Consider the following 26,948-nt stretch of genomic DNA (forward strand, 5'->3'; position numbering starts at 1 on the left):
TCAGATTCAACTCTTTTATAGTTGGAGCTTGTGTGTTGGCTTATTTTTAAGTTTTTGGCCTTTTTGTTAATCCAGAGATACAAAAATTGGCATTATGCCTTATACTGTAACAATAGCAGATCCATCCTGTAAGATCTTTTTATACCAAAGAAGTGACTGGAATAGACAGATTAAAAAACTCTGCTGTGAAGTGAACAGGTTTGAGGTCTAAATGCTGACTCAGAGAACTCATGAGCCTACTAATGAAAGCAAAATAGTGGAAGGTTTTATATGACGTGCTCTTAAGGCAATTCAGATTTGATTCTTTTCTAAATTGTGCTTTTAGTTTGTACCTGGTCGAACTGTGCAGTCTAGAAAAACACATGACATGGGATGGTGGTGGTGATGTTGTTGTTGTAGGGATGAAAAGGAGGAGCAGGGTCAGAAAGAAAAATTGGTACTGTCTGAAGAATGTGAACTCATTACGCTAATTGATGTAATACCTGGCAGACTGGAGGTCACTACCCAGCACATCTGCTTCTATGATGGCAGCATTGAAAAAGAGGAAGGTGAGCATCACAATAGGTCTACTTCCTCATAGTTCAGCATCTTGTTCTTTCCAGATGAACTTTATTTTTTGAGAACAAATGCCCGTGTGGTTGACATCTAGAAATTAGCTAATTAAGAGTTGTACATAATGTTTATTAGGCCAATGACTTCATATTTTTCCTTTCGAGCAAGGGGTCTGTAAATGTAGCCTGTCCACTGAGCCATTTTACTAGTGCAGTCTTAAATTTTTTTCCCATCTCCTGGGGTAACATTAAGGCTGCTAATCATATTCTAAGGAACAAAATGTCTTTGTATAATTTATATGAGTAAATGGCAGTTCCCTATGATTTCTGCCATACTGTTCACCAGTTATGCTAACCATATGAGCTTTGTCACCTGCATGAATTGATAAGAAAAGTAGTTTGTAAGCATTAATCAGCAATATCTGTTTGGTGAGCTTTTATAAGAGGGTTAATGTGTATAGTTTAACTCTGATACATTAAACTGATCTTGAGAAAATTAACTGATCTGTTTCACCAAAAGAAACTGGATCAATAACTGAAGTTGTTCTGTTCGCAGGAGTAGGTTTTGATTTCAAATGGTCCCTTTATCAAATTCGAGAGATACACTTGCGCCGATACAACTTGAGGCGGTCAGCCTTGGAGATCTTCCTCACTGATCAGACCAACTACTTCCTTAACTTCAATAAGGAGGTATGGAATTGTCAAAGCTCCCTGGTGGACTCTCTCAGCATAAGTGACAAATTCTAGTTTACTGGCCATGGCTAACGTGATTTTTGGCAGCTTCTGCAGCATTATATTAGGTCAAAATACTTGCCAGATTGAGCTGCTCTGAGAAATTAGAATATGGATCTTTTTATGTTGTTGAAAACCCCAGTCTGGTTTCCAGTAAAATTGAATAGTCAAAAGAAAAACAAAACTCTTATTTTTTCATGTGCAACTACTATTTAATTTCTGCCTCATGAGAAATTGTACTGGGGTAATCTCAGCTTCTTTGTACTAAACAAACCATAAAAACTTTGTACAAATGAATTACAAAGTAATGGAGAATTACTATCCTATTGTAATGCAGAGGGGAAAATGATTTATGTCTTGCCCTTCTGATGGTTTGCAAATGCTGTGCTAATGTTTTCTTGGATAATTTAAATGGGATGGGGCTAAAATGAATAACTGAACTGGGCTGCGTTTGATACTGATGAATTGGTAAATGTTATGAATAGCTGTTACATGGTGGATATTTAAAGTGAATAATTCATCAGAATAGCTTGTGTAGAAAGACTGATACAATATTAAACATGAAAAATGACAGTGTTTTCTATTATGTTTATGTGGGGATAATATGTAATTTTGCTGGGTTGTGATTCTGCAACAGTAGTATTTCAGTTAATCACAAATAATACCCATTTTTAGCTCCTGCAGCTGAATAAATATCTTTTTGGCAGCAAGAGGGCGGCACAGTTCAAAAATGTAGTAAATTTTAGCTTCATTAAGAATTTAATCCGTAGAGCAGTTGCTTATGGTTTTATTAGCTGCATTTTCCAGTGTAAATGTTTTCTTACAGGTGAGAAATAAAGTGTACAGTCGAATCTTGTCCCTCCGTTCTCCAAATATTTATGGGACCAGATCTCCACAGGAACTGTTTAAAGCTTCAGGCTTGATGCAGGTAAAATGATTTCAGCTGAAATGATTTAGGGTGTTTCAGTGCTTCTCAAAGAACTGCTTAATAATAAAGTAGCTAAACTAGGGTTTAGAATATTTTACAGTGTTTGTGGACATACATAGATAGCAACGGCAAACTTTTCATCTGACCTCTAAACTTTTGCATGTGCAATTGTGTGTGCGCCCAATTATTGCATTTATACCAGTTTGCAGGCCTATTTGTGTCTGCAGATGTTAGACGTACAACAAAAAATAGAGGACAGTTTTGAAAATTTGTCTTCTGGTGTCAGCACATGGGGCTTAGGTGACAATTTATTTTGCTTTGTGTACTGATTATTTGCTTTGTTATCTTATTATGCGTGCTTTCAACAAAACCCACTTAAAGATGTAGAGGTGTGGCCATGGTTCCTTGCTTCAGGTACAGTATTATTGGCTTGTAAGCGAAGTGTCAATTTTCAGAAACATCATGAAATTTTAGCAATTTATCTAACTTCACAGGGCAGTCTTATTTTTCTGGGGTGGTTTTTTTTTTTGTTTGGCTTTTGGTTTTTTTGGACATCAACAGATGCTGTAGTTTTCTATGAGAAATAGAGAAATGTATGCTCTTATTAACATTAAGAATTCTCCAGTTTCCTCTTTTGTACCTTCGCCTTCCTGGCTCTGCACCTCAGACACTTACCTAGACAAAGAGGAATGGGAAAGAAGGTGTCATCACCAACCCGTAGTTAGATGGAAGGTTCAGAGTTACATAAGGCACTCCTTCCTCTTAAGTATATAAAATACTAATTCTGCAGCACTTTCACAAGGACACTGGACTATTTCACTGATGCATATACGGTTAACAGAGGAAGATCAAAAGACTTTTTTTTTTTTGGTTATTGGAGTTTCCAATACTTATTTTCCTCTCTCCTTTTCGTCTTCAGCTGTTTCTGATTTGCTTTTTCTCCACTATTGCTCTTTCCCCCTTTCTTCTTCTGTCCTTTTTTGTTTTATGTTTTGTTTCATTTAGTTTTAAAAGAACTTTTATTGCCAGCCTAGGGCTGTTAGCTTTCCCCTGCATTTAACCTGAATTTGACAACCCCTTGCCTCTGCCAGGTGTCAGCTAATCTCATCAAGAGACAGAGCACAGCCACAGATGCAGGATGAATTTTAAACTAGGTTATGAAAATTTGAAATTTGCAAATTCTTATGTTTATAGTCTAGTGCCCCTGATTTATGAGAAATATTTCCTTGTAGCTAAGCATTGACAAGACACACTCTACAACGACAACAGTTTCTTCAGTTTAATGATTTTAGTGTTGCCTTTTCTTGTCTCCTTCAGAAATGGGTGAACAGAGAGATATCAAACTTTGACTATCTCATTCAATTGAACACCATGGCGGGACGAACTTACAATGACCTTGCCCAATATCCTGTGGTAAATTATTTTTGTTAATTGTCACTGGATAAATGTGATTATTTTGTGGAAAGATGGATTTTATATCTGAATTTTGAACTGTGGCTTTCTAGTTTCCTTGGGTCCTGCAAGATTACATGTCAGAAGAGTTGGACTTGAATAATCCTGCTGTCTTTAGGGATCTATCCAAACCCATTGGGGTGGTGAATGAAAAGAATGCCAAAGCTGTGCAAGAAAAGTAAGTATTAAAATTCCCAGTTATGTTTCTCTCTCCATTTATTTTAGCTTTCTGATGGGACATTCAGACTAATAATTATTCATTCTGAGAATTCCATAACTATTTGTAACTGAGACATTAATTGTTATAAAATTAGCCTGTTTGTTTGATGGCAAAGCCATACATTAGCCATATAGCTTGGAACTGTTAGGCAGTGATGCTGTTATATTAACAGCAGCGTATGCAACATTAAAGAGTCAAGTTTTATTGCCTCTAGCTCTAGGAGGTAAGAAATCTTCTTCAGGTTGGTTTGTTTCTCAGGGTTCAAGAGAGGAAACGAAGGGTCTCAGAGGCACCCAGGGGCACCTGTCTGAAGTTGACTGGATCCAGATGATTGAAAAGTGGGTTATCTTGTCCCCTATACATGTTTCTGGATATAGGCATCCCAGATGCAGCCATACTGGTGGATTTGACTAGAAGGAGGGATTACCCTGTTTTGGATCCAGGCTTCCTCCTGGTATTCTGAGCCCAAATTTTATCCTTGAAATAAGTTGAATCTCTTCTCTGGTAACTTTGTTGCAGATAGGAATGACAGCTACTTCTGCTCACATATGAGTGTAGTCATCTTTAAGTTTTGCTGGAGTGGGGAGTGAACATTTTGGCTTGTCTTGGTTGTCAGGCAGCACTTGTCAAGTTTCTTCCCAAACAGAGTTTCTCCTGGGAACTTTGAGGCACAGAGGATTTACTGTGAATAATTACCTGATATCCATGGTTGGAGTCAGTGCTGGTTCCTGGGCATTGAATTTGTTTCTATGGCTTTTCCTGCTAGCCTCATGGCATTCAGGGATACGTCTGCTATCTAGTGTGTCATCAGGGTGGGAACTTGCTGGCTGTGTCTTTTGGGACCTGAAATGGGAAAATAATTATTTAAGTCCCAAATGCACCTCTTCTTCCTGCAACCAGAGGCACTCAGTATATGTTGATGTAATTTTTAACAAAACTGTCATAGGCCACTTAGCTAGTGAAAAACAGTTAGTGATGCATCTGTGTATTCCCTGTATACTATAAATATAATCTGTGTGTATCAGACATAGCATGCAGTAGTTATGATTTTAAAGATCTCAATCTCTGTCTTTTAGATATGAGAATTTTGAGGATCCTCTTGGAACGATTGACAAGTTTCACTATGGTACTCACTACTCAAATGCTGCTGGTGTCATGCATTATCTCATTCGAGTAGAGCCTTTCACCACACTACATATCCAGCTTCAGAGTGGCAGGTAAATTGTGAATGAACAGTAAAATCTGTCTCTTCTCCCTCAACTTCAATGATGGCTTTTTAATAGGAGCTGTCAAAATGTAACTTGAGCTTTCCAATCTACAGGTTTGACTGTGCAGATCGGCAGTTCCATTCCATTCCTGCAACATGGCAAGCCCTTATGGATAACCCAAATGATGTGAAGGAGCTTATCCCAGAGTTCTTCTACTTCCCAGAGTTCTTGGAGAATCAAAATAGTAAACAGACTTTTCAGAATTTATTGAATAGAACATGCATCCCACACACCACTAGAGAGCATTGTCAGAACCTGTTTAAGAACATTGAGGAAAACTATTCTTGATTAGATTGAACATGTGAAAATTACTTTACGGTCGTACTACCTTTTAGCCATTTAATGAGGTGCCAGTTATGCTAAGCCACTATTTAACTTCGTAATTTAAAATTCTTACCCAGAATTCTAGGATGGCTAAGAGTATTGAGGTTTGGTTTAATCTAAAAGAAGAAGTTATTTTTTTTAAAAGTTGACCATTCTAAATTGCACTAGTTACAGTTAACTTGCTTTAACTGTTCTGGGTACTAAACCCACCTCTTCTGGAAGAGGTGTGCTAACTTGGAACATGAGATCTTTTTTAATTAGACAGGCCTGCAGAATCTAGACTCATAACTGGTATTTTCAAACATGGTCTTGGGTAACTTGAATTTACAGTTGTCTAAGGCTCCAGGATTCTTCAGAAGAAAGAAAGCTCTTGTTAAACATAACATATCTTGTTAAAGATAACTTTTCCTGCATGTTGACATGAGACCATTACTTTTTTTTGGCTTTTTGCATTTTACTTATTAGATTTACTTATTCAGCTTCTTAATCTCTGATCTAGTGATCAAGATACTTGAAACATATTGTAATAGCTTTTGAAACCAAATTGTCTCAATTATATTCCCTAGAGTTTAACTTGGGTCAGCTACAGCTCTCCAAAGAGGTAGTGAATGATGTTGTTCTCCCAAAATGGGCCAAGTCACCTGAAGATTTCATTTGTAAACACAGGAAAGCACTGGTAAGACAATGACTACCTTAATTTTTGGATGAAGTAACAAGAAACAGAAATACAGTACATGCTTTTATTTTTATTTTACACACACACGAAATGGGAAGTTGATAGTAATGAATATAAATCAGAAGATAGGAACTAGGTGATTGATAAGAGAAGCACAAGGAGAAATCTATGGCCAGCAGAGTTAAGCACAATAATAAGAAATTTCTTTCAAAATATTAAGAACAAAAAAAGTCCTACCAATGGTACTGGTCTGTAACAGGATGGAAATGATATAATTGTCAATAATAATGCAGAAAAAGACAGACATGTTCAATAAATATTTCTGTTCTGTACTTGGGAAAAAGCCAGATAACGTAGTCGTATCATATAATCAGAATATACTTTCCATTTCAACTTCGTATGGCTAATGTAGATGTAGAGCAACAACTATAATTTTACATTTATGTGATTAAGACACATAATTGCGTCAGGAGTAACGGAGTGTATCACTGTGATGCTTCCTTCATATTTTGTGAATCAGGCATTGAGTTGTTATATAATCCATGGTCTGTTCTGGGTGACCACAGTCACACTGAAGAGTTTTTAATTTCCCATTTGTGTATCAAGTGTCCGCATCTGTCATGATTTGTATGGATGAGGTTAGGGTTGTCCATGAGCTTTGGGGAAGATTGAAACCAGGAATCTTCTGCATCGGGTCTTTCACAAGGTGTGTGTTTGTGACTTCTTGTGAACACCATTCAGCTTTCCAAGCTTCATCAGTGTTCAAGTTACATTGTTGAAGGTTAAGCACGTGGGTTGTGTGACTTCAACCAGTGGTGAGGGACACTGTTGAGGTTCTGGTGGAAGAGATGTTCATTTTCTTTGATTCGCTGGACTTCCCAGAGGGTTGCAGCATCACGGAGAATGGATGGGGGAGCGATATGTGACAGCACGGGCAGGCAGGGTGTTGGGATCGACCTGAGGGTTCCACCGATTAACCATACTGCAGTGTTCAGTTGGACATCAACAAGTAAAGTGTGGCTACTTTTGGTCCATACCGGTGCACAGTACTCCACTACGGAGTACACAAGTGCCATTGCTGATGTCATAGCAGTGATGCTGATGCTCTCAGCTTCTGCTTGCCAGTTTCTGGATCAGATTTACCCTTGTCTTCATATTGGTGGCTACTTTTTTCAGATGGTCATGGAAGGTTAGCATGTGGTCCAGCTTCATTCCAAGATAAGTTGAAGTGGGGTCATGTTGCACAGTGTTGCAGCATCAGGTCACTTTCAGGGTGTGCTTAGTGTTCCTCTTATCAAGATGGAATGCAGTGAGTGTTGTTTTGTGGGGGGTTTGGTTTGAGCCTGCATTTCCGGAAATATTCCTCCCTGATGTTTAGATCCCCGTTCAAGGTGGACTCACTGTTGTTGAAGGTGGCTGCTTGCATTGCCAGGGCAAGGTCATCCTCATATGCAAATTTGCATGACTTCATTGGCACCATGTCACTTGTGTAGACACTTGAAGAGTGTTGAGGCGAGTACTGAGCCTTGTGGCAGTCCATTGTTGAGGAACCAGGGCAAGCTAACTGTCACCCAAATGGACCCACAGCTACCTATTGTTCAGCATTGTCCATAGCAGGCATAGTGTTTTGAGGCAGGGGATGATCCTTGGAAGCTTTCAGAATCAGGGCTTTAATCCAGACCATATCATAGGCCAATGACCGGTCTACAAATCCGGTCTTGGATTTCAACAGTAACTCAGGAGGATGTTAAACAGCAGCTACTAAAGTCAGACATTCTTAAATCAGCAGGTCTGCTTCAAGAGTTCTTTAAAAGAGTTGGCCAAGGAGTTCTCTGGACCATTAGTGTATGATTTTCATTAAGTCTTGGAACATTAAGGAAGAAAGCTACGTTGTACCAATATTTCAATGAAGTGACTCAAATAACTATAGGCCTGTCAGATTGACATCAATCCCAGGCAAAATAACAGAATGGCTGATATGGGACTCAGTAAAGAATTAAAGGAGGACAGTATAGTTAATGCTAATTAACATGGGTTTATGGAAAAAAGATCCTGTCAAACTAACTTTATCTTTTTTTGATGAGATTACAAGAAGAATATTGATTAAACCGGAGGGGGTTCAGAGAAAAGCCACAAGAGTGGTTATTGGTCTGGAAAACATGCAGACTCAGGAAGCTCAATCTGTTTATCTTAACAAAGAAAAGGCTAAGGAATTACTTGATTTTTCCAGTCTACTAGTACCTACGCAAAGAACAGAAATTTGATAGTAAAGGGCTCTTCAGTCTAGCGGACAAATTCAGATGTGAAATAAGGTGTACAATGAAGGTAATTAACTATTGGAACAATTTACTAAGGGTTTGTGATGGATTCTTAATCACTGGAACTTTAAAAATCACGGCTGGATGATTTTCTAAAAGATATGCTCTAGTTCAAACAGGAATTAGGGAAGTCCTATGGAGGTCGTATCATATAATGGTCTAGAATCTAGATGGACTAGATGATCCCTTCTGGCTTTCTAATCTATGACTAAGCATCAGGAAGTTTACTGTTGATCTTTAAAATTTCCTTTTTAAAATTTCATTGCTCTACTCTTAGTTGTAATCCTTTGTTGCAATTATTAAATAATAGCGCTGTCAAGTGATTAAAAAAATTAATCATGATTAATCACGCTCTTAAACAATAAGAGAATACCATTTATTTAAATATTTGTGGATGTTTTCTACATTTTCAAATATATTGTTTTCCATTACAACACAGAATACAAAGTGTACAGTGCTCACTTTAAATTTATTTTTATTACAAATATTTGCACTGTAAAAAACAAAAGAAATAGGATTTTTCAGTTCACCTAATACAAGTACTGTAGTATAATCTCTTTATAATGAAAGGTGAACTTACAAATGTAGAATGATGTACAAAAAAACCCTGCATTCAAAAATAAAACAATGTAAAACTTTAGAGCCTACAAGTCCACTCAGTCCTACTTCTTTGTTCAGCCAATCACTCAGACAAACAGGTTTGGTTACAATCTGCCGGAGATAATGCTGCCCGCTTCTTGTTTACAGTATCACCTGAAAGTAAAAACAGGCGTTTATATGGCACTGTTTTAGCTGGCATCGCAAGATATTTACGTGCCAGATGCGCTAAAGATTCATATGTCCCTTCATGCTTCAACCACCATTCCAGCATCTGTGCGTCCATGCTGATGGCGGGTTCTGCTCGATAACGGTCTTAAGCAGAGCGGACTGATGCATGTTCATTTTCATCATCCGAGTCAGATGCCAACAGCAGAAGGTTGATTTTCTTTTTTGGTGGTTTGGGTTCTGTAGTTTCCTAATTAGAGTGTTGCTCTTTTAAGACGTCTGAAAGCATGCTCCACACCTCATCCCTCTCATATTTTGGATGGCACTTCAGCTTCTTAAACTTTGGGTCGAGTGCTGTAGCTATCTTTAGAAATCTCACATTGGTACCATCTTTGCGTTTTGTCAAATCTGCTGTGAAAGTGTTCTTAAAACGAATATGTGCTGGATCATCATCCGAGACTACTATAACATGAAATATATGGCAGAATGTGGGTAAAACAGAATAGGAGACATACAATTCTACCCCAACGAGTCCAGTCACAAATTTAATTAACATATTTTTTTTTTAATGACCATCAAGATGGAAGCATATCCTCTGGAATGGTGGCCAAAGCATGAAGGGGCATACAAATGTTTAGCATATCTGGCACGTAAATACCTTGCAACGCTGGCTACAAAAGTGCCATGCAAAAGCCTATTCTCATTTTCAGGTGACATCGTAAATAAGAAGCAGGCAGTGGTATCTCCTGTAAATATAAACAAACTAGGTTGTCTTAGTGGTTGGCTGAACAAGAAGTAGGACTGAGTAGACTTGTAGGCTCTAAAGTTTTACATTGTTTTGTTTTTGAGTGCAGTTATATAATAAAAAAAAATCTACATTTGTAAGTTACACTTTCATGATAAAGAGATTGCACTACAGTACTTGTAGGAGGTGAATTAAAAAATACTATTTCTATGATTTTTACAGTGCAAATATTTGTAATAATAATATAAACTGTACACTTTGTATTCTGTGTTGTAATGGAAATCAATATATTTGAAAATGTAGAAAAACATGCAAAAATATTTTAATAAATTTCAATTCATATTCTATTGTTCAACAGTGTGATTAATTGCGATTAATTTTTTTGAGTTAATCGCATGAGTTAATTGCAATTAATCGACAGCCCTATTAAATAATACCTCTCCTTTGTTCACATTAATGTCCTTAGAATGTATGCATATTCTTACACATCTATTCAGCTGCTGCTGATATGCATGCATCTTAGGCAGTTTGTGGGCACTCTAATTTTTTTGTGTTTAAACCCACCAGTGTATCTGGGGGGAAGAGTTAGTACTTCAATTGCTGATATTAATTCTTTCTGGCTTAGGAGTCTGAGTATGTCTCTGCTCATCTCCATGAATGGATAGATCTGATTTTTGGCTACAAACAGAGGGGACCAGCTGCTGTGGAGGCACTCAATGTGTTCTATTACTGTACTTATGAAGGTACAAAACTGTGTTCTCTTCTTGTCATCGCAGTCATATTTGCGGGGTTTGAGAAATATCTGGAAACAGATTTCTCGTCATGAATGCAGTATAGTGGCATATGGTAAAAGAATTGAATATCTGATGTTCAGAGAAGGAAATGTGAATTTTTAATTTAATAACCTCTTTAGCCCTTCTGTAGGAATCGTTATAATTGCTTCTGTTCAATTAATGAACTGTTCTTTACGATTCCATTGGAAACATAATGGAAAACCTATTAGAACTTATTTTCTAGACTCTAGTCATAGGAATTTACTACAGAACATATTTTAGAAGGTAAACTTTAGAAAGTCTTTAATCAAGAAAGTATATTCTGGGTTATTTTTTGCACACATTAAATAAAAGAAAAGTTATCTTCCCAAAAGCCAGATGCTGCAACCAAAACACTTACTAACTTCTGAAGGGAGAAAGTTTGCAGAATGGAACTTTTAGAAGACTCTCTTAGTGTAAAATAAACTGATGGTGGTTGATGATTTTTTTAGAGAGAAGGGGTAATGGTTTTCTACTTAGTGTATATTTTCCTACATGTGTTTCTTATCTCTTTCTTCAGTGAATTATGTGTAGACAATGCTACTTTTGTTTTACTGCCCTCTACTACTCTGGTTCTGATTCCAGGAGCTGTGGATTTAGATGCCTTAACAGATGAGAAGGAAAGGAAAGCTTTAGAAGGGATGATTAACAATTTTGGACAAACACCCTGTCAGCTGCTGAAGGTAAATCTCTTTTTGTAGCAATAAACACACACGTTTCATATCAGTCAGTTTTGGGAAGGTATACACTTGAGTGGCAGGGGCTTGTGGAAGGGTTGTGCAACCACTGTGAAGGCCATTGTTCCTTTTAGAGTCTATTCCAGGTATTATAACCTGCAAGTTTTAGGAAACCTGTAACTTTTAGGAAAGTGAATCTTCTACGTTTATCATTAATAAAGGAAACCTGTTAGAAAATTTTCAAGAAAGTCTGATTCCCATTTTCAAAGGTGACTAGACACGTCAGAGCCTAGGTCCCTTTGACTTTCAATTAGATTTAAGCACCTACATATCTACATCACTTTTGAACATGGGAATTAGGCTCCAGAGTCACTTATGAGCCTTTGAAAATGTTATCTCTGGTATTTCATCATTCAATAGATGTGGAAGCGACTTGCTTCGTAATTTTGCCACTTAATATTTTTGAGCTCTAACTACAGCTCCGAGCAAAGCCCCTTGAGACAGACTTGCCATCTAGTCAACTTTCTAATCCGATTATTCATAGGAATTGTGTGCCCTCTGCGTGTCTTTAATAATTACTGTATGGTACTAGGTATTTTGTTAAATATGTTCCTGTAAGACAGCAAGTACATTTTTGTTGGTGTTAGTCCAGTTCTCCACTTTTATTCCTTTCTGTCCAGGTTTCCACTCTAGTTTCCCCTAGTGGCTAGTCCTAAGGCTGTCTAAATTCTAGAATAGATGTGACATTCTACAGGTGTTCTGTATAGTAATCCTTTAATGCTAGCTTCCAATGAGAGGAAAAAGTAGCAACATGGCTTGTAATAAAATCTAAATGTTCCTTTTTTGGTATGAGTAGTAAATATTTGTTTCCTGAATAATAAAACCAGCTTTAAGAGAAAACTGCCAAATGAATTTAGCAAAATCTTTTTTCCTCTCCCCATCCCATGTTGAGTAAATCTTCCAAGTAAATCAGCCAAGGTTTTCCTTTATGTAGAAACATGGTCTAGAAACAGTAAATCCAGAGGGCAGAATCCCTTCATCTGAATTTAATATATTGAGCTAGAAATATAGTTTACATTCTCTCTTGACTCTGAATACCATACATGACTTGAACAGTTCAATCAAAGATGATTTCCCGCTATGCCGAGATTGTATATAAATTTGATTTAAAAAAAAAAATACTCACTCAATATTGTCTCCTAGGAGCCTCATCCTGTGAGATTATCCGCAGAGGAAGTAGTACAGAGACAGACCAAAAGTGACAGCTCAACCCTGAATCTGTTCCAGCATCTCCCTGAACTTAAGTCATTCTTCGTAGAGGTAGCAACTGACACATATTGCATTGCATGTGTTTTAAGCCTAGTCTGAAACCTGTAATACGTTGGAATAAAAAGTGGTCAGCAGAGTAAAAATAAACTTGCTTATAATGTAAAGAAAACTTTGTACAAAACATCTAATAAACCCTTTTTATAGAAGATCTTTGCTATGAATTTATAGAGGTTGAGTAAGTTTACTTACCCTCATGCTGCAGTGATTCTGTAACATTTATTTTAACTATCTAAATGTTACATGTTATCCTTTTTGCTTCCTTAGCCTCCCCTCTTTCCAAGTGCCTACACGCAGACTGGAGAGAGACACCAAAGGTGAAATCCTGGCCCCACTGTAGTCAATCGCAAAATTCCCATTGACTTCAAAGTGGTCAGGATTTCTCCCCTAGTGTTAGTGGCTAAACTTAGCTATTTAAGATGTGTGTATCTCTAACTGGTAGTACCTGCAATTCTGTCTACCAGGTAACTAAAGTATTTGTACCACCTATGGATGTTTGTCAACTGAAAATGTCATTTCTCATAGGGTATCAGTGATGGTGTTCCCATCGTCAAGGCTGTTGTTCCCAGGAACCAGTCACGTTCCTTTATGTCTCAAGGGAGTCCAGAGATCCTGGTGAGTTGGATGTGTCAGTTCTGCTGTTTGAAACTCTGTGTTACATATGACTGCACTGTTCCTAAAATTCACCTTTATATTGACAAAGTGTGGGTGCTAGATGTCCAAATGACATTGGGGTAGAGCTAATGTGTTACTATCAATCTGAATCTAAGTTCTTATAACAGTCCCCAGTTTAATAACCTCTTTGGAAGAGCTCATATATTGTTTAATTGTCTCTACTCACATTTGTGTAGGCTAAATTAGGCGTAGATGAACCTGTGGCTAGTCAGGTTTTGTACACCTGTGTCTAAAGATTTGATTCTATTCCTTTCAAGTCACTGACAAAAATAGTACACTACATTAAAACTAGCTGGAATTACTTTCACACTGGCTCAGTAACAAAACGACTCTGGGAATGTCTTTAATTTGTCATAACTTTAAATGCTAGTTACTACCTCTGAGTATTTGAAAGAACATAAAATAGAAGAATTAAATAATTATGATGAAATGCATAATTCTCAAGTACCAATCGCTGTTCTAGATAGCCAATATATATCACACACAAGCATCATTCACTGTTTTTATCAAGGCAGTATATACCATATGTTAGTAAGAGTCATAACTACGGCTAAGATTTTGTCATGGTTATTTTTAGTAAAAGTCACAGACAAGTCACGGGCAGTAAACAAAAATTCACGGAAGCTATGACCTGACTGTGACTTTTGCTGCTGCGGCTCCATGGTTTCCCCTGCCACCATGGTGGCTGGGAGTTGTGGGTTCCTCCTCTGCCCACGGCAGCTGGAAGCTGCAGGGGGGCTCCCCTCCACCTACTGTGGCTGGGAGCTGCAGGGTGACCATATTTCCCAAAGAGAAAACAGGTGTGTCTCTCAACCCCTCTCAGGCGAGTCTGTCGCCTGTTGCTGGAACCCTGAGGAGGGCCCCCTCAGGAGTCTGTCACCATCACTGGAACCTTGCACGGGGCCCCCTGTCGCTGCTGTTGCCTGTCACTGGAACCCTGCCAGAGCCCCGCTGGCTGCCAGCTCCAGAGTCTGGCAGCCTCTGGGTCTGAAGCAGAGAATGTCATGGAGGTCTCTGGAAGTCATGGATTCCTTGACTTCCATGACGTCCATGTTATATACGTAGCCTTAGTCATAACTCATTATTTTAAAAAAATAATAAAACAAAAAACCTCACAGACTCTCCATCCTGTCCTCATGATAGCGTTAGCCTCAGCTGGATCAGTTTGGTGGTAAACTTTCAAGAGACTTATGTTGGCTCAGATGCAAGCTCTGTTATTGGGAAAGACAAGCAAAGAAGAGGGCTTTGCAACATTACACAGTTTCATTGATTTTTATCCAAATTACTTTTTCAGGTGACAGCAAGTCTGAACTGCATTATTGGAACCCACGGGTGGCTACCATATGATAGAAATATCTCCAACTATTTTACGTTCATCAGAGATCCAACTGTGACAAATCCCAAGTAAGTAAAGAGGAGGAAAGGTGCAGTAGTGAACTCTATTATAAAAGTAGAATGAGTTAAAGTACGATAGGTACAGAGTCGTCTTCTATAGTGATTCGATAGCACTGCTTTCATTATCTGTGATTTTTAATTAAAACCTAACATCTATATAGTGTGCTTTACATTTTTCAAGGCTTTGACATCCCCTAATATTAATTAGACTACAGTTATTCCCTGAAAAGTGATTATAAAAATGCTATTGTAAGGTTCTGTCTTCATTGTCTATTCCTGATTTTCAGACCAATTTTTTTAAAAAATTTTCTAACTGCCAGCCCTGCAAACTCATCCTGGCATCTGAGAGTCAAGCTTGCTTCATTATTCTCATGCATCATCGTTCATAATAAATGTTCTGCAGATCTGGCCTCGTTTACACTTATGCAATTCGTATCCTCCAGTTATGTTTTCAGTGATATCTGTGCAACTCCCATTGCATTCACTGAGTTTGCACAACGGTAACTGATTGGAATTTAATAAACTCTTCTGTTGGTGATGGACTAAGAGGAATAGAGCTCACTCTTACTCTTCCTAACATATGTTAACTCGACAGTATTAACAGGAGTCCAGAGTAGTTAAAACACTTGTCATCAAAGTGAACAGATATGAGACTGAACACATGGGAGGGGTAGATTTCCTGAGTAAGAAACTACCATTTATAGTCCCTTTTCACAATAGAACCGCACTTTAGATTACAAACTGTACCACGCTTTTTGATTGTTTACAAGAGGTTTGTCTTTTTACAAAATTTTGAAAAAATGTTTTTGTATAAATATTTAATATGGATTTAAGTTATCCACAGAGCCGCAAACCAGGTAGGATATTGTATAAAGAACTAGCATGAAATCCTGACCCTCCCCCTCCCCCGCCCCGAAGACTAAGGGAATTTTCTAATTGATATCAGGGCGGCCAAGATTTCACCCCTAGTGTTCCTAGGTACAAATTCTTTATAGATCATAATATTAACATAGGGCAAATCTTAACTGTAAAATTTGTTTGCAGAACCCAACGTAGCATAAGTGGTCCGTTCGCTCCAGGGCTAGAGATCACCGCTAAACTGTTTGTAGTGTCCCATGATGCAAAGTTGCTGTTCAGTGGAGGGCATTGGGACAATAGCATCAGAGTGACATCGCTCACAAAAGGCAAATTAATTGGACAGCATGTCAGACACATGGGTAAGTAAACTATTTTAGTTTTGAATTATGAAATTACATATTTTATACATGGTTTTTGTAACACAAAAATCTGACACTTTGACTATTGCAAGGCTTAGTCTTTTATAAAAGATAATAAAATAGGGTACTTGGGTCACATTGCAATGAGAGAATAAGCTAGTTTTGCCCATTCTTGCCATCACACTCTGTGGTTCAAATAGGACTAATGAAAACCTATTCGATCAAGTGTTTATATAGTAATTCCAATAATAGTCTAGGGTGTATTAAGAACAATCTTTATTTTTTTTAAGTTAAGATAATAATGATTACGTTTAATGTTTGTCCTGCTCCTGGCTAGGGCTTTATTACTACAACTAGGATCTTAGACTCTAATCAGTCTTGAAAATGTATACCACATTCCTGGTGTAGAGTTTGTGTTTGTTTGCAAATGTAACTACATTGCTGGCATGCTGCACAGCATCACATTGCCACCAAATGTCAATTGGTTTTAAAACCAGATAAAATGTTTAGTTGAGATGCAAAGTTAAGGTAACTGTTTTCTTTCCTTTATAGATATTGTGACCTGTTTGGCTATAGATTTCTGTGGAATCCATTTAATTTCAGGTTCCAGAGACACAACATGTATGATATGGCAAATAGTTCAGCAAGTAAGTACACCTGCACAGCTTTAGAAGCAGCCTTTTGAAGGGTTTTGCTTTAGTGCTTTGTTCACCAGTCTAGCCGTCCAGTACATTTACAGACTCATTAGTGTTTCATTAGAGTTGCTGTTCTCTGATTTGTTTGCTCTGTCTGCATGTTTGCAGGGTAAAATGGACTTCTAAAAATTATGATGAGTTCAGTATCTCTCTTAGACTGTTCCATGGTTTTCAAGTACACTTATTAGCGTCTCTGCTCTATGGATTATAGTGGCATTAATAATGTTATCTAGAGCACTTTTATTTGGTTAAGGTTCTTTGCAGACAATATATAACAGCCCTTTGAGGTATGTAAGTAAATATTATTCCTCTTTTTACTGGTGGAGAAACTGAAGTAGAGAAGAAAAGGAGTACTTGTGGCACCTTAGAGACTAACCAATTTATTTGAGCATGAGCTTTCGTGAGCTACAGCTCACTTCATCAGATGTATACCGTGGAAACTGCAGCAGACTTTATATACACACAGAAATCATGAAACAATACCTCCTCCCACCCCACTGTCCTGCTGGTAATAGCTTATCTAAAGTGATCAACAGGTGGGCCATTTCCAGCACAAATCCAGGTTTTCTCACCCTCCACCCCCCCACACAAATTCACTCTCCTGCTGGTGCTAGCCCATCCAAAGTGACAACTCTTTACATAATCAAGTCGGGCTATTTCCTGCATAGATCAAGGTTTTCTCACATCCCCCCCACCCCCATACACACACAAACTCACTCTCCTGCTGGTAATAGCTCATCTAAACTGACCACTCTCCAGGTTTAAATCCAAGTTAAACCAGAACATCTGGGGGGGGGGGGGGGGGTAGGAAAAAACAAGAGGAAACAGGCTACCTTGCATAATGACTTAGCCACTCCCAGTCTCTATTTAAGCCTAAATTAATAGTATCCAATTTGCAAATGAATTCCAATTCAGCAGTTTCTCGCTGGAGTCTGGATTTGAAGTTTTTTTGTTTTAAGATAGCGACCTTCATGTCTGTGATTGCGTGACCAGAGAGATTGAAGTGTTCTCCGACTGGTTTATGAATGTTATAATTCTTGACATCTGATTTGTGTCCATTTATTCTTTTACGTAGAGACTGTCCAGTTTGACCAATGTACATGGCAGAGGGGCATTGCTGGCACATGATGGCATATATCACATTGGTGGATGTGCAGGTGAACGAGCCTCTGATAGTGTGGCTGATGTTATTAGGCCCTGTGATGGTGTCCCCTGAATAGATATGTGGGCACAATTGGCAACGGGCTTTGTTGCAAGGATAAGTTCCTGGGTTAGTGGTTCTGTTGTGTGGTATGTGGTTATTGGTGAGTATTTGCTTCAGGTTGCGGGGCTGTCTGTAGGCAAGGACTGGCCTGTCTCCCAAGACTTGTGAGAGTGTTGGGTCATCCTTTAGGATAGGTTGTAGATCCTTAATAATGCGTTGGAGGGGTTTTAGTTGGGGGCTGAAGGTGACCGCTAGTGGCGTTCTGTTATTTTCTTTGTTAGGCCTGTCCTGTAGTAGGTAACTTCTGGGAACTCTTCTGGCTCTATCAATCTGTTTCTTTACTTCTGCAGGTGGGTATTGTAGTTGTAAGAAAGCTTGACAGAGATCTTGTAGGTGTTTGTCTCTGTCTGAGGGGTTGGAGCAAATGCGGTTGTATCGCAGAGCTTGGCTGTAGACGATGGATCGTGTGGTGTGGTCAGGGTGAAAGCTGGAGGCATGCAGGTAGGAATAGCGGTCAGTAGGTTTCCGGTATAGGGTGGTGTTTATGTGGCCATTGTTTATTAGCACTGTAGTGTCCAGGAAGTGGATCTCTTGTGTGGACTGGACCAGGCTGAGGTTGGTGGTGGGATGGAAATTGTTGAAATCATGGTGGAATTCCTCAAGGGCTTCTTTTCCATGGGTCCAGATGATGAAGATGTCATCAATATAGCGCAAGTAGAGTAGGGGCTTTAGGGGACGAGAGCTGAGGAAGCGTTGTTCTAAATCAGCCATAAAAATGTTGGCATACTGTGGGGCCATGCGGGTACCCATAGCAGTGCCGCTGATCTGAAGGTATACATTGTCCCCAAATGTGAAATAGTTATGGGTAAGGACAAAGTCACAAAGTTCAGCCACCAGGTTAGCCGTGACATTATCGGGGATAGTGTTCTTGACGGCTTGTAGTCCATCTTTGTGTGGAATGTTGGTGTAGAGGGCTTCTACATCCATAGTAGCCAGGATGGTGTTATCAGGAAGATCACCGATGGATTGAAGTTTCCTCAGGAAGTCAGTGGTGTCTCGAAGGTAGCTGGGAGTGCTGGTAGCGTAGGGCCTGAGGAGGGAGTCTACATAGCCAGACAATCCTGCTGTCAGGGTGCCAATGCCTGAGATGATGGGGCGCCCAGGATTTCCAGGTTTATGGATCTTGGGTAGTAGATAGAATATCCCAGGTCGGGGTTCCAGGGGTGTGTCTGTGCGGATTTGATCTTGTGCTTTTTCAGGAAGTTTCTTGAGCAAATGCTGTAGTTGCTTTTGGTAACTCTCAGTGGGATCATAGGGTAATGGCTTGTAGAAACTCGTGTTGGAGAGCTGCCGAGCAGCCTCTTGTTCATATTCCGACCTATTCATGATGACAACAGCACCTCCTTTGTCAGCCTTTTTGATTATGATGTCAGAGTTGTTTCTGAGGCTGTGGATGGCATTGCGTTCCGCATGGCTGAGGTTATGGGGCAAGTGATGCTGCTTTTCCACAATTTCAGCCCGTGCACGTCGGCGGAAGCACTCTATGTAGAAGTCCAGTCTGCTGTTTCGACCTTCAGGAGGAGTCCATCTAGAATCCCTCTTTCTGTAGTGTTGGCAGGGAGACCTCTGTGGATTAGTATGTTGTTCAGAGGTATTTTGGAAATATTCCTTGAGACGGAGACGTCGAAAATAGGATTCTAGGTCACCACAGAACTGTATCATGTTCGTGGGGGTGGAGGGGCAGAAGGAGAGGCCCCGAGATAGAACAGCTGCTTCTGCTGGGCTGAGAGTATAGTTGGATAGGTTAACAATATTGCTAGGTGGGGTGAGGGAACCATTGCTGTGGCCCCTTGTAGCATGTAGTAGTTTAGAAAGTTTAGTGTCTTTTTTCTTTTGTAGAGAAGCAAAGTGTGCATTGTAAATGGCTTGTCTAGTTTTAGTAAAATCCAGCCACGAGGAAGTTTGTGTGGAAGGTTGGTTCTTTATGAGAGTATCCATTTTTGAGAGCTCATTCTTAATCTTTCCCTGTTTGCTGTAGAGGATCTTGATCAGGTGATTCCGCAGTTTCTTTGAGAGCGTGAGGCACAAGCTGTCAGCATAGTCTGTGTGGTATGTAGATTGTAATGGATTTTTGACCTTCAGTCCTTTTGGTACGATGTCCATCTGTTTGCATTTGGAAAGGAAGATGATGTCTGTCTGTATCTGTACAAGTTTCTTCATGCAGTTGATAGATTTCCACTCCATACGGCTAAATGCAGTGCCTTGCATAATGACAGGTTTCAGAGGAACAGCCGTGTTAGTCTGTATTCGCAAAAAGAAAAGGAGTACTTGTGGCACCTTAGAGACTAACCAATTTATTTGAGCATGAGCTTTCGTGAGCTACAGCTCACTTCATCAGATGTTTACCGTGGAAACTGCAGCAGACTTTATATACACACAGAAATCATGAAACAATACCTCCTCCCACCCCACTGTCCTGCTGGTAATAGCTTATCTAAAGTGATCAACAGGTGGGCCATTTCCAGCACAAATCCAGGTTTTCTCACCCTCCACCCCCCCACACAAATTCACTCTCCTGCTGGTGCTAGCCCATCCAAAGTGACAACTCTTTACATAATCAAGTCGGGCTATTTCCTGCATAGATCAAGGTTTTCTCACATCCCCCCCACCCCCATACACACACAAACTCACTCTCCTGCTGGTAATAGCTCATCTAAACTGACCACTCTCCAGGTTTAAATCCAAGTTAAACCAGAACATCTGGGGGGGGGGGGGTAAGTACTCCTTTTCTTTTTGCGAATACAGACTAACACGGCTGTTCCTCTGAAACCTGAAGTAGAGAAGGTGACCTGTCCAGCATCTCAGGAGTTGGTGTCAGAGGCAGGATTAGAACTTGGGAGCTCCTGATTTCTCGTCTTGTGCTCCCAGTACTAGACGACATCTCTCTTCTGGTGTTCTGTTTCCTTAGTGTGAAATGCTGATGTGTAACTGTCACTGGGTGGCTAGTTCTTTAAAGAGAGGTGGGTCTCAGCCCCATCTGTCACGCAGCCAACTCTTCCCCAGGTGGGGACAATGAAGGTCATGTGACCTCGGTCATATGACTCCATCAGGCCTCTGGGATAGGTAAGGGAGAGGTCTGGGTAATGAGAGACCAGGGGGAGATAAGATATGTCTACGCTGCAATTTACCACCCGTGGCTGGCCTGTGTCGGCTGACTGGGCCTCAGGCTACAGGGCTGTTGAATTGCAGTTGTAGGTGTTCTGGCTCAGGCTGGAGCCTGGGATCTTTGACCCTCCCCCCTGGAGGGGTCCTGGAGCCTGCACTCCAGCCCAAGTCCGAACATCTTCACCACTATTAAGCAGCCCTGTAGCCCAAGTCCCGTGAGCCTGAGTCAGCTGACCCAGGCCAGCCATGGGTGTTTCACGTTCCAGGGTGCAGTCCACAGTAGTGAGGGACTGTCACCACCTGCCTGCAACCCTGGGTGCCTCGCAGTGTTCTGCTGCTATAGCTCCTAAGCTAGGTCTCTCACAAACAGCATGCAGGTCACACCCTGAGTGCCTGTATATAGCTGCAGCCTGCCAGCTACCCACCAGCCACACTCTGACTTCCAGAAGCCTTGGTTACTTCTTGCAGCATTGACCCCAACACGCTCCCTGTCTTCAAATTTCCCCAAAACGGGTGTTCTGCACTGTCCAGCCCTCTCCTTCACAGTTCAGCTATTAGAGGTTCACTGTCCCTGTCACGCAGCGGTGGGCAAACTACGGCCCACGGGCCACATCCAGCCTGGCCCCTGAGCTCCCGGCCGGGGAGGCTAGCCCCCGGCCCCTCCCCCACTGTCCCTCCTCCCCTGCAGCCTCAGCGTGATGCGATGCCAGCGCTCTGGCCTGCCGCTCCTGCTGGGCAGTGCAGTGGTGGTGTGGCTGGCTCTGGCCAGGCGGCGGGGCTTTGCTGCTCTGAGCAGCATGGTAAGGGGACAGGGGGTTGGATAAGGGGCAGGGTGTCCTGGAGGCAGTCAGGGGACAAGGAGCGGTTGGATGGGGCGGAGGTTCGGGGAGGGGAGGTGGTCAGGGAACAGGGGGTGTTGGATAGGTGTGGGATTCCCGTGGGGGGCCTGTCTGGGGGCAAGGGTATGGATAGGGGTCGGGGCAGTCGGGACAGGGAGAAGGGGGGGTTGGATGGGGGTGGGGTCCGGGGGGGCAGTTAGGGGCGGGAGTGTGGATAGGGGTCGGGGCAGTCAGGGGACAGTGAGTGGGGGGGTTGGATAGGCGTGGGAGTCCTGGGGGTGCCTATCTCAGGGTGGGGGTGTGGATGGGGTCGGGGCAGTCAGGGGACAGGGAGAAGGGAGGGTTGGATAGGGGATGGGGTCCCAGGGGGTGGTTGGGGGCGGGGTCCCGGGAGGGGGTGATCAGAGGACAAGGAGCGTTGGATGGGTCAGGGGTTCTGAGGGGGGGCGGGAAGTGGGCGGAGGCCAGGCTGTTTGTGCAGTCACAGCCTTCCTTACCCGGCCCTCCATACAGTTTCGCAACCCCGATGTGGCCCTCGGGCCAAAGAGTTTGCCTACCCCTGCTGTAAGGGGTCAATGTACAACACTTTGCTACTTTAATTGGACTTACCAAAAAATTCACTTTAAACACAACACTGAATTAGGTTTGACTAAAGAATAAAACAAGTTTACTTAAATACAAAGAAATGGATTTTAAGTGAGTACAAGTGTAAGGCATTACAGAAAGAAATGGTTATAAGAGAAATAAAGGTAAAACACTTTCTCGTAACTAAAACTTAACAAACTAGACTTGGTTCAAGGTAGAATTTTTGCCACATGTTCCCAGCAACAGGGCTGACCAAATTCTCAGGTCAGAACCGCTCCCAAAGTCCAAAGGCTGGTTCCTTTGTTGTCTTAGATGAGAGAGAGAGAAAATACCTGGGGCGTTTTTGCTCCTCACTTTTATAGTCCAGTCCCCCTTTGAAGTGGGTTCTTCTGAGCATTAATCTTCAATGCAAAGTTTATTCAAACATAGAGGAAGGCAATGTGGAGTCTGGGTGAAGGTGCCCTGAGGCTCTTTCTTCTCCCCTGTGTATGTTGAAATGCAGGTTTGCCTTGTCCTTGTCTCCTTCTTGCTATCTTAAGGACCTTGTTTATTACTTATATGTAAATTGATGTAAACTCACATTCCTTTGTTTAAGATAGACCTGCTTAAACACTCCTGCCTAATCAGGGCTACGTGGGTTTGAACATGTTACCAAAATCATACAGGGGAAATTCAGAACTTGGTATATAATGTTGCTACATACATTTCACCATGACATTATTGACTAGCGAGTTACTAGTTATCAAATAATACCTCACAAGGCATATTTAGTACAGAGATTATTACAGGGGTGTGTCGGGTGTGAACATGGGGTGCATTTGATCAGTGTCTAACTGAAGTGTAGACATACACACAGAGACTTCAGCAGAGGTCTGCAGAGAGGAGGAAGGCTCTTGTAGGAGAGTCTGAGATACTAAGAACAGAAGGCTCCTGCAGAGGACCCTGAGACAAAAGAGAAAATACGCCAGCTCAGTAGGGCTGGAAGTGGCCAGCCAAAGCAGGGAAGACTCCAGGCAGGAATGCCTGGGAGTGGCTTGATGAAGAGCAGGGAAGGAGCAATATATGCACTTCTAACTTTGTTTTGGACTTTGATAACTTTACTTTGAATGGTCTGTGATGATAAACCAAGGTATCATTGGCCAAGAGAAAAGCTTATGTCAAGTTTATTGAGGAGCCCTGAGGAGAGAGAAACTGAGGCAGAAATGCCCCACCCTGTCTCTGAAGGGGAGCACTGGAGGTGGTGACCCCATTACAGTAACTAAGCAGTTAGCCAGAGGACTAGTAATGTCCAGCCTGGCACTAAACCAGGATCTTAGAAAGCTTTAATATCTGACTTGCGTTTTCACAAACGGAAAGTAGATATGGTTTTTAGTGTGCTAATTTAAGCCCCTAAAATGTGAGTTGGCCTTTACCAATGTTAAACATAGCACAAAATGGCAGGATCTAAATAAAAGAAGACCCCCAACGTGATGATAGTGGAAAGATAATTTTATCATAAGTTTTCATTGTTTTTTATAAAAGGCAACTTTTTAACTAGTAAAACATCCTGGTTACGCTTTTGAAAGCTTAGTATACATGAAAGCAAGAGAGGAAAGGAGGAAAGTGGACTGCACACACAAACAAATTAATTTAGCAGTAGTGGCTTTTGGCATCATTGTCTTTATGCCGATGCACCAGCAGGCTACCGGTTTTATGAGTTAATAAAACATAGCCCAGTTCTATGATACCCCTTGATTATCTAGGTTTACCAGATGTTCTTTGCAGACCTCTGCCCTTCAACATGCAAGCTGCATTTATTAAGGCTATTAGGGAAAATGGAAGTGTTACAAGCTACAGCACCTGCTGTGTCTTGTGGACAATATGCCTGATTTTATCTTCTTGTGTCTTGTATAAGAGTCATTTAGGGCTAAATCCAGCTAGCACGCTGTAATGTCAGTGCATTGGTATGTAACCAGATACTCTGACAGATGTATGCAGTGAACAAGAAATCCTGCTGTCACTCAGCAGGATACCACAGGTTTGACGTGCATTATACAGTGAGACTATTTACAGCTGCTTTCAGAAAGAAAGTAGCTGGCACAAATGGAGCCAACCTCAGAAAGTTGAGGGTAGAACTCTCTCTTGTTGAAGCCATATGACTACAGCTAAGTGAAATTTGGAATTTCCATCTAACAGGAAATTCTGACATTTTAGCAGTTGTTTTTGAGCAAAATTGGGACTAAAAGTTTAAAATTTGAAATTTTTGTCAGTACAGAAATTATGAAAATTTTTGATTTAAGAAATGTCAAGATTTTGACATTGTTGATTGAAATGAATTCGCATAGTGATGCATTACCTAATAGGAGATAGATGCATGCATTCTTCCATACGGGTCATGATCCTTGGCTGGATTACATCTCCTGTAATGCATGTAATCATGTAACTCCCATGATTCACCATGCAGAGAAATCTGCATTTCATTATGGGAGCTGTAGTCCTCCAGGGACCCCAGCCATTGGAGAGAACTGGAGGCCTAAACTACAACTCCCATTGGACAATGTGCTGATAGAGAAATGCAGTTCAAGGTTTTGTTGAACTGACTCAAAACTAATTGTTTCTGGTCAATTAAGAAAACCAGAATATTCCAATCTAGGTTAAACTGACCTGAAATGAAATATTTCATTTAGGGTTTTCTTACGGAAAATTGAAATTTTTGGCAAAATCAAAATTTTCTTGTGGAAAACTTTGGTTTTGCAGAAACTGCATTTTCCATCGGAAAATCATTCCAATGGGAAAGTCTTGACGAGCTCTACTTATTTATTTTACGTGGTCAGACTAAGGCCCTTGCTAAGACTGCTTCTTTTGCCCTATCCCAAACAGATTCAAAGGTGTCCCCAGAAACCAGTTAAGCCACTTTTTGTGTGGGAGAATCCTTGGGTGGTTTAAGGCCCGTGTAATTGACTCCCTCCCTTTTAGTGTTCTGATATATCTTCTTGCTTCTTAGCACTGTCATGTGTGCCTCATCTTTTCAGTGTTTTGGTTGGCATTCGTCTCTCCATACTGTAAGGCAGAAGAGAAATTGTTTTCATACCCATCTCTTTGGGCACTGTGCATGCCGAAACAGACCCCACTTAAAGTGATTTTGAATATAGATACATGATGTTAAAAGTGAAATGGAAGTACCAAATTGTTTTAGTGTGTTGGAGTTCCATTAATGAAAGCTGTACACTTACAATATTTTTCACAAAACAACTTCCTGTAAGAGATCTATTATATATCTCAAAGCAGAATCAGATTGGCTGTCTCTCTATGTTGCCTCAGGATATGAGACAAAATTGATATAATTTTTATGCAAAATAGTCTTCACTTTCTTTAATTACGTTATGAAGAAGACCGTGAACTCAAAGATCAAAGGAATTTAATTAATCATTGAATTCATCCTTTTGATTTAATAAACTGAGGCACAAAAAGGGAAGCTGACTTAGGTGGCTGTAAATGTGAGCAACTATAGAAGTAAAGTGTGATGTTTAGCCTACATCAAGTACATCTACTGCATATGATGTTAAAGATATTCTGTATTCTTCAACTGTGAGAAAATCTATAAATGTGTCATTTTATGTTGATATTAGGGAGGAGTTCCTGTAGGCCTGGCACCTAAACCCTTGCAGATTCTGTATGGACATACTGATGAGGTATCCAGCGTTAGCATCAGCACTGAACTGGACATGGTGGTGTCTGGAGCCAGGGTAAGCGTCTTCATGATTTTCCCCCTTCAAAGGAGTAATATTTATTACTGGAATTAGTGTAGCTGGAAAAAACATTACTGTTTCCTAATTTCCTCTTTTTCCCTTTTGGGTAAGGAGAAAGTCTTGCACCATGTCAACACACACACACTGCATAATTCAGTTACTCATACTGCTCTCACAGAGTAGGCCACAGCTCTTTTGCACAGGTGAATGTCTGAAGTGTGTATAACCATCCGAAGAAATCCAGTTTCCTGCTACAGAACTCGTTTTCTGCCTCAGCAAACACAAACTACTTGTCTTTCAGAGGCTCTCCACAGTTTAGCCACACCCTACCCTCCAACTCTATGAAACTGTTGACCTCTATTTCCACTCTGCTGATGATGGCCCACTTTCATCACTAAATAATGCAATTCTACCTCAAGTACCTTTGCATTTTGTCCCATTCCACCCCTCAGGCATGGGAGGAGGCTCCCCATAAAAGATCTGCAAAGCCACACTGTTGTCTTCCTTAAAATTTGCTGTTCCGCCATGATGCCTCCAAAACACTTGATAATGGCTACACAGGGGTGTCCTGTGATGGCTACTTACTCTATGAAATATGATTTGTTTCACTGCTAACCCCCTCCTCCCCCCCCCCCCCCGCTTTTGTTTTTG

The 26,948-nt window shown here is 40.7% G+C and overlaps 1 protein-coding gene and 1 long non-coding RNA gene across 5 annotated transcripts in view; one reads left to right on the forward strand and one right to left on the reverse strand.

Moving 5' to 3' along the window:
* The window catches only part of NBEAL1 (neurobeachin like 1), a 135,880-nt gene that overhangs the window by 94,534 nt on the left and 14,398 nt on the right, over positions 1-26,948 (forward strand). For all 3 annotated transcript variants that reach the window (XM_048870377.2, XM_048870378.2, XM_048870379.2), the window contains 16 exons: positions 400-548; positions 1,108-1,241; positions 2,110-2,211; positions 3,529-3,624; positions 3,717-3,841; positions 4,960-5,100; positions 5,205-5,335; positions 6,042-6,151; positions 10,605-10,722; positions 11,377-11,474; positions 12,672-12,788; positions 13,320-13,409; positions 14,764-14,873; positions 15,909-16,081; positions 16,634-16,728; positions 26,178-26,294. In XM_048870377.2, coding sequence (XP_048726334.2) covers positions 400-548; positions 1,108-1,241; positions 2,110-2,211; positions 3,529-3,624; positions 3,717-3,841; positions 4,960-5,100; positions 5,205-5,335; positions 6,042-6,151; positions 10,605-10,722; positions 11,377-11,474; positions 12,672-12,788; positions 13,320-13,409; positions 14,764-14,873; positions 15,909-16,081; positions 16,634-16,728; positions 26,178-26,294 — 1,906 coding nt within the window. The remainder of the gene's footprint in view (positions 1-399; positions 549-1,107; positions 1,242-2,109; positions 2,212-3,528; positions 3,625-3,716; positions 3,842-4,959; positions 5,101-5,204; positions 5,336-6,041; positions 6,152-10,604; positions 10,723-11,376; positions 11,475-12,671; positions 12,789-13,319; positions 13,410-14,763; positions 14,874-15,908; positions 16,082-16,633; positions 16,729-26,177; positions 26,295-26,948) is intronic.
* On the reverse strand, positions 3,836-14,677 carry LOC125645183 (uncharacterized). Of its 2 annotated transcripts, none has more exons than XR_007359222.2 (3): positions 14,586-14,677; positions 12,655-12,839; positions 3,836-4,726 (listed from the first exon to the last, which is right to left on the reverse strand). It is a non-coding gene; the product is annotated as an uncharacterized LOC125645183 (long non-coding RNA). The 2 variants fall into 2 exon arrangements; XR_007359223.2 differs by having other exon boundaries at positions 14,581-14,677.

The sequence above is a fragment of the Caretta caretta genome, chromosome 11 (assembly GCF_965140235.1).
Source record: "Caretta caretta isolate rCarCar2 chromosome 11, rCarCar1.hap1, whole genome shotgun sequence".
Lineage (NCBI taxonomy): Eukaryota > Metazoa > Chordata > Testudines > Cheloniidae > Caretta > Caretta caretta.